Raw genomic sequence first — 7,124 nt, 5'->3', positions numbered from 1 at the left:
TGTCCCGGCCAGGCCGGTGGGATGGACCTGGCCTACGTGTGCGAGTGGGAGAAGAAGCCCAAGAGCAACCACTGCCCCTCCATCCCGCTGGTGTGCGCCTGGTCCTGCCGCAACCTCATCGCCTTCACCACGGACCTCCGCAATGAGGAGGAGAAAGGTACCGAGAGCCCCTCGGGAAATTCCTCCCGGTGCTCCCCGGAGAGGCCGCGATCCGCTGGGCCGGAGCTCTGCCCTGCCCCTGGAGGCTGCTCTCCTCCTTTTCCTTCCATCCTTCAACCTCTGCGTTTGTTCCCTGGCGTGGTTTTGTTTTCCCTAGACCAGGACCAAGCCCACGTTGTTGTCTGGCCCCTCACTGAGTTCCCAGCACTACCCCAAATCATTTCTATGAATGATAAATTTTCTATAAAATATTTTATGCTTTCCCTGCATCAACCCGAGGCTCTGAGGCCCAGCAGCAGTGCCAAGGGACAGGAGTCACTTCTGTGTTCACACAGATCTCACCCACATGGTCCACATCATCGACACCGAGCACCCCTGGGACGTCTACTCGGTCAACTCGGGCCACACTGAAGTCATCACGTGCTTGGAGTGGGATCAGTCAGGTGGGCTGGGCTCCCTGTCATTGTCACCGTGTCCCCTCCCTGCTCTGCATGCCCCAAAGCAATGGGGTGCAATTCCTCGTGGGGCTGTTCTCCCTGTTCTCATGCAGTGTCATTGTCACCGTGTCCCACCCCAAAGCAATGGGGTGCAATTCCTTGGGGGGTTTTGGCTGTTGCAGTGTCATTGTCACAGTGTCCCACCCCTGCTGTGTGTGTCCCAAAGTGATGGGGTGCAATTCCTTGGGGGATTTTGGCCATTTCCTCTGTTCTCAGTGTCATTGTCACCATGTCCCAAAAGGGATGGGGTGCAATTCCTGGTGGAATTTTGCCTGTTCCCCCTGTTCTCACACAGTGTCATTGTCACAGGCTCCAGGCTGCTCTCAGCAGATGCTGATGGCCACATCAAGTGCTGGAGCATGACAGATCACCTGGCCAACAGCTGGGAGAACACAGTGGGCAGTGTGGTGGAGGGGGACCCTGTGGTGGCCCTGTCCTGGCTGCACAACGGTGTCAAGCTGGCTCTGCACGTGGAGAAGGTTTGTCTGAGCTTCCTGAGGGATCTGGGCTGGAACTGTGCTGTGGTCTTTGTGAGGGAAGAGATGAGAATCTGGCTCCATGTTCTTAGAAGGCTGATTTATTATTTTCTCTCTCTTCTCTCTTCTCTTCTCTTCTCTTCTCTTCTCTTCTCTTCTCTTCTCTTCTCTTCTCTTCTCTTCTCTTCTCTTCTCTTCTCTTCTCTTCTCTTCTCTTCTCTTCTCTTCTCTTCTCTTCTCTTCTCTTCTCTTCTCTTCTCTTCTCTTCTCTTCTCTTCTCTTCTCTTCTCTTCTCTTCTCTTCTCTTCTCTTCTCTTCTCTTCTCTTCTCTTCTCTTCTCTTCTCTTCTCTTCTCTTCTCTTCTCTTCTCTTCTCTTCTCTTCTCTTCTCTTCTCTTCTCTTCTCTTCTCTTCTCTTCTCTTCTCTTCTCTTCTCTTCTCTTCTCTTCTCTTCTCTTCTCTTCTCTTCTCTTCTCTTCTCTTCTCTTCTCTTCTCTTCTCTTCTCTTCTCTTCTCTTCTCTTCTCTTCTCTTCTCTTCTCTTCTCTTCTCTTCTCTTCTCTTCTCTTCTCTTCTCTTCTCTTCTCTTCTCTTCTCTTCTCTTCTCTTCTCTTCTCTTCTCTTCTCTTCTCTTCTCTTCTCTTCTCTTCTCTTCTCTTCTCTTCTCTTCTCTTCTCTTCTGGGGGGTTGGAGCCTTGTTTCTTTTGCTGTTTCAGATGTGTCTCCCTTAGTCTGGTACCTCAGTTCTAGGCAGGAACATGGAGATAGAGCAGCTCTTTCCTCACCAGTGCTGATTCAGAGGAAATGCATTCAGGGTGCTGAGGTTTGATCCGGGGATTTGGGCACAGACATGAGCTCCTGGTTTGGAAACCTGTGAGATCCTGCAGACTCTGAAAACCCAAAGCTGCCAAGCACAACTTCCCTGCTTGTGTTTTCTTAACTCCTGGGATGTCCCATATAAATCTGGCCCCACTCCCAGAAGAAGAGGGCACAAAGGGGACCTCCACAGGCACAAATTTTTGCTCCCCTATGGTGGAAATTTTTGCTCCCCTATAGTGGATATTTGTGCTCCCCTATAATGGATATCTTTGCTCCCCTATAGGGGATATTTTTGCTCCCCTATAGTGGAAATTTTTGCTTCCCTCTAGTGGAGATTTGTGCTCCCCTATAATGGAAATTTTTGTTCCCCTATAGTGGATATTTGTGCTCCCTATAGTAGATATTTTTCCTCCCCTCTAGTGGATATTTGTGCTCCCCTATAGTGGAGATTTTTGCTCCTGACGAAGGAGGAATAATGAGGAGGACTCCATTGATATCAGAAGGCAAATTAATTACTTTTTTCTAATTTTGGCTGCAAGCACTTAATTTTTTTTCACCTTTGTTCCAGTCTGGAGCCTCGAACTTTGGCGAGAAGTTTTCCCGGGTGAAATTCTCTCCATCCCTGACTCTGTTTGGTGGGAAGCCCATGGAGGGCTGGATTGCTGTGACCATCAGTGGCCTGGTCACCGTGTCGCTCCTCAAGCCCAACGGGCAGGTGCTGACGGCCACCGAGAGCCTTTGCCGCCTCCGCTGCCGCGTGGCCTTGGCCGACGTCGCCTTCACGGGCGGGGGCAACATCGTGGTGGCCACGTCTGATGGCAGCAGCACCTCCCCCGTGCAGTTCTACAAGGTTTGTGTCAGCGTGGTGAACGAGAAGTGCAAGATTGACACCGAGATCCTGCCCTCGCTCTTCATGCGCTGCACCACCGACCCCGCGCGCAAGGACAAGTACCCGGCCATCACGCACCTGAAGTTCCTGGCTCGGGACATGTCAGAGCAGGTGGGCTGCAGTGGAGATTTGTGCTCCCTTATAATGGATATTTTTGCTCCTCTATAGTGCATATTTGTGCTCCTCCATAGCGGATATTTATGCTCCCCTCTAGTGGATATTTGTGCTTTCCTGTAGTGGATATTTTTGCTCCTCTGTAGTGGATATTTTGCTCCCCTGTAGTGGATATTTGTGCTCCCCTCTAGTGGATATTTGTGCTCCCCTATAATGGATATTTGTGCTCCCCCAGAGTGGATATTTTTGCTTCCCTATAGTGGATATTTTTGCTCCCCATAGTGGATATTTATGTTCCCCTACACTGGATATTTTTGCACCTGACAAAGAAGGAATGATGAGGAGGACTCCATTGATATCAGAAGGCTAATTCATTGCTTTATTCTATACTATATTATTTTATACACCTAAAACTGAACCTGCCAAGCACTCAACTCTGCACACAACACAGAATCTTGTGAGTGTTCCCTGACAGTCACGACACACACACACACACACCTGGCCCTGATAGGCCAAGGAAACAAAACACCATCACTGTGGGTAAACAATCTCCATATTGCATTCTACTTTTGCATGGCAAATGAGATAAGAATTGTGTTTTTCCTCTCTCTGAGCTTCAGAGAATGTGAATCTCAGAAATCCTTGTGGAGAATTGTGCCTCGCTTTTCTCTGTGAGGAGAAATGTGGCTACAGTGGGCAGCTGCTCTTTGCTCCTGCTGGCCTTCCTCAGAGGGTCTGGAGGTCACCAGCATGTCCTGCAATACCTTTGGCATTCCTAGTTGTCCTTTTGGTGCAGCTGGAACCCTCATTCACCTCACCTCCCACTGATTTGATCCTCTGCCTTTTGCTGCTGGAGCAGGACCCTGGAAATGGAGGGTGGGGATGACCTGGGCAGTGTTGTCCCTGTTGTGATGCTTGTGGTGGGGGGCTCTGTTCACAGGTGCTGCTTTGTGCCTCCAACCAAAACAACAGCATTGTGGAGTGCTGGTCCCTTAGGAAGGAGGGCCTGCCTGTCAACAACATCTTCCAGCAAATCTCTCCTGTGGGTAAGTGTCTGCTCTGGGCACTCTCAAGAACAGGAGCTTGATCTGAGGGAAAAAGCAGCACAGTTTCTCACATCCATTATCCCATATTTGTGATTATTCAGAATCTTATGTTTATTTTCAGGTGTTTTAAGTCCATTCTGCCTTTTTGCATCATAGGCAGCAACTTGCTGTTTCCAGGAAGGGGTTTGGTTGTTGCTTTCACTTCATAAAAGATTTTAAAATGATTTTTTGTGTTTTGCTGCACAGCCGCCCTTCCTGCCACCAGTGGAGCAAAGACTCCCAAAGGACCAGGACTGAGCAGCAGAGCTGGATTAATTCCCTGCTCTGGCTGCCTGGGCTTCACCTGATCTCAGATAAAACAGAATTAATCAGGGCAGTTTGTTTGGTGAAATATAAAGGATTATTGTATATAAGGATCTTAGTCATCCACAGCAGAGCTTCCCATCAAGAGAGATTTAGCAAAACATGTTGTTTGTATAATTCAGGAAAAAAATAGGGAACTATGAATGGAATGTGCTGGAAATATATGGGAAATGTACCAGTCCTGATCTGTGGTCCTGCTTGGGGGAGCCTAGGCAGAAATGGGGGCAGATTTTCTGATCTCTGTGGGACAAAATTCTCACTAATTTGCTTCTTTTCACTCATTTTGCTCATTGCTAGTGGGAGACAAGCAGCCCATGATCCTGAAGTGGAGGATCCTGTCTGCCACCAACGACCTGGACCGGGTGTCAGCTGTGGCACTGCCAAAGCTCCCAATCTCCCTGACCAACACTGACCTGAAGGTGGCAAATGACACCAAGTTCTTCCCTGGGCTGGGTAAGGAGTTCCTGTTGTCTTTGTCCTAAACAGGTGACTTTGAAATTCCACCACCTGAGCTGTAGCTGAAGAAAAGCACGTGGAATGCTGAGGGAAAACTTTTAAATGTTGTGTTTCCCGTTGTGGGAAGAGGCTGTGAAATTCTGTGAGCCCCTTTTGGGACCCAGGTCATTCCTCTGGCTGCCCTGGGTGATTTGAGACCCTGCCAAGAGCCTCAGAGACCTTGGCAGAGAGTCAAAAACACCTGTGCCTTCCATTTTAGTCCATGGAAACAATTACCAATTTTGTGTGAAGATTTACAAGCTGCAAGAGTTTGAGTAGAATGATAGTTAATTTGTCACAGGGTGAAAAAGTAGAATTTTGGGGATTTAGAATGGGGGTTCAAGAGGCAAGATGGAGGAATCTGAGTGTGTCCTGTCCTTCTTCTCCTTCTTGTCCTCCATCTTCTGCTGTGATGGTGACACTTCTGGATTGGTTTAGAGTAGAGACAGACTGTCTAACATAAGTGATAGGTATTGGAAAATTATTGTAAATAAAGTACAGATAGTTCTTGGTATAAAAAGCTAACACCACCCCAAGGACAGGCACTGTGCCACAACCCAACCTGCTGGACAGATCTCAGCAGGTCAGAGAGAGAATGGAATAGATAGGAAAAAATAACCTTGAAAAGCAGAACCAACTTCTTCGGTTGCAGGGCTGGGAAAAAAGACTTTCTAATACCTCAGGGGTCATCTCAACCACAGGAACCTGAGAAGCCCCCAGTCCTTTGGCTTCTCCATGGGCTTCAGTGGTGGCCACTTGTCGGGGAAGATGAAACAGGAAAGCCTTATAAATATGATTGCCTGGCAAAAGATTTTGAGAATATAGAAACTATAAGCAAGACTGAAATGCAAGCAAGCTGTGAGATACTTTAGTTTCTGAACAACTGGAAAACAATGGTGTGGCCAACTGAAGGTAATCCCCTTTTGATGGAACAACACCCTCTGCTTGCAGACAGCTCCAAGGGTCAGAGCAGACCCTACAGCTTGGCAGAAGGGGTCCAGAGAGAAGTTTTTAGGGTTTAAAATGTAACACAGTATGGTAATGTCATGATTTTTATAGGCTGTATGGAAATGCTATAAGATTTGTATCTTGATTGGTTAGTGAGAATTAGAATATTCAACACAGAAGAAGATTTATTGTATTGTAACAGGAACTTCGCTCTCTTACTCTCTTATCCTCTCATCTTCTTGACCACTGTCTTTACTTCTCTGGGGCCTGCTCTGAGCTGTGGCTGGCAGCTCCAAGCAGAGCCTCTTTGCAATAAACCCCAAATTCCATGACCTGGCTTCAGAGATCTCTCATCTCCGTCCATCCCGACCCCGACTCTCCTACAGCCCCTGCTTTGGGTGAGGGCTCTGCCACATTGGGAGGAGCTGTTTACTCATCCTCACTCATCTCCTGTCCCCAGGCCTGGCCTTGGCTTTCCATGATGGCAGTGTCCACATCGTGCACCGGCTGTCCCTGCAGATGATGGCTGTGTTTTATGGCTCCTCCTCGCAGCGCCCCGTGGACGAGCCAGCCCTCAAACGCCCACGCACCACAGGGCCCCTGGTGCACTTCAAGGCCATGCAGCTCTCCTGGACATCCCTGGCCCTGGCTGGTGTGGACAGTCATGGAAAGGTTGGTGCTCTCTTATGGGTGTAGGAATGTGCTCTCTGTTGATGGAATCACAGAATTGTCCTTTGTCTCATAAAAAAGGGAAAAAAAAGCCCAGAAATTTCTCTCCTCAATTAGGTAAAAAGACACCTCATAGGACCCTGGGGACTTCACCTCAAACTTTAGGATAGCCAATTGGACAGAATCCAGAAAGTCCCACCTAAGCAATTTATTAGAAAAAGAAGAGAACAAAGAAACTAATGGCTTTTGTGAGGTGTTTTAGCAGGAGCAAGAACCTCTTGCCTGGCTTGTTTTTTCTTTGTTTTGTTATTTTGCTATATATATATAATATATAATATAGCATGTTATATGATATGATGTGATATGATATGATATGATATTATATTATATTATATTATATTATATTATATTATATTATATTATATTATATTATATTATATTATATTATATTATATTATATTATATTATATTATATTATATTATATTATATTATATTATATTATATTATATTATATTATATTATATTATATTATATTATATTATATTATATTATATTATATTTATTATGTTATATTATGTTATATTATATTTATTATGTTATGTTATATTATATTATATTATATTATATTATATTTATTATGTTATATTATT

General features: G+C 46.1%; 1 protein-coding gene across 1 annotated transcript in view; it reads left to right on the top strand.

Annotated features, from left to right (window-relative positions):
• Nucleotides 1-6: 6 nt before the first annotated feature.
• Nucleotides 7-7,124, top strand: part of MED16 (mediator complex subunit 16) — an 18,405-nt gene continuing 11,287 nt past the window's right edge. Inside the window, exons 1-7 of the mRNA XM_014310168.2 lie at nt 7-157; nt 495-602; nt 966-1,135; nt 2,518-2,949; nt 3,893-3,998; nt 4,659-4,814; nt 6,265-6,476. Coding sequence (XP_014165643.1) covers nt 22-157; nt 495-602; nt 966-1,135; nt 2,518-2,949; nt 3,893-3,998; nt 4,659-4,814; nt 6,265-6,476 — 1,320 coding nt within the window. The 5' untranslated portion in view covers nt 7-21. The remainder of the gene's footprint in view (nt 158-494; nt 603-965; nt 1,136-2,517; nt 2,950-3,892; nt 3,999-4,658; nt 4,815-6,264; nt 6,477-7,124) is intronic.

Source organism: Geospiza fortis, unplaced genomic scaffold, assembly GCF_000277835.1.
Source record: "Geospiza fortis unplaced genomic scaffold, GeoFor_1.0 scaffold241, whole genome shotgun sequence".
Taxonomy (NCBI): domain Eukaryota; kingdom Metazoa; phylum Chordata; class Aves; order Passeriformes; family Thraupidae; genus Geospiza; species Geospiza fortis.
This window is presented reverse-complemented; position numbering and strand designations above follow the sequence as displayed.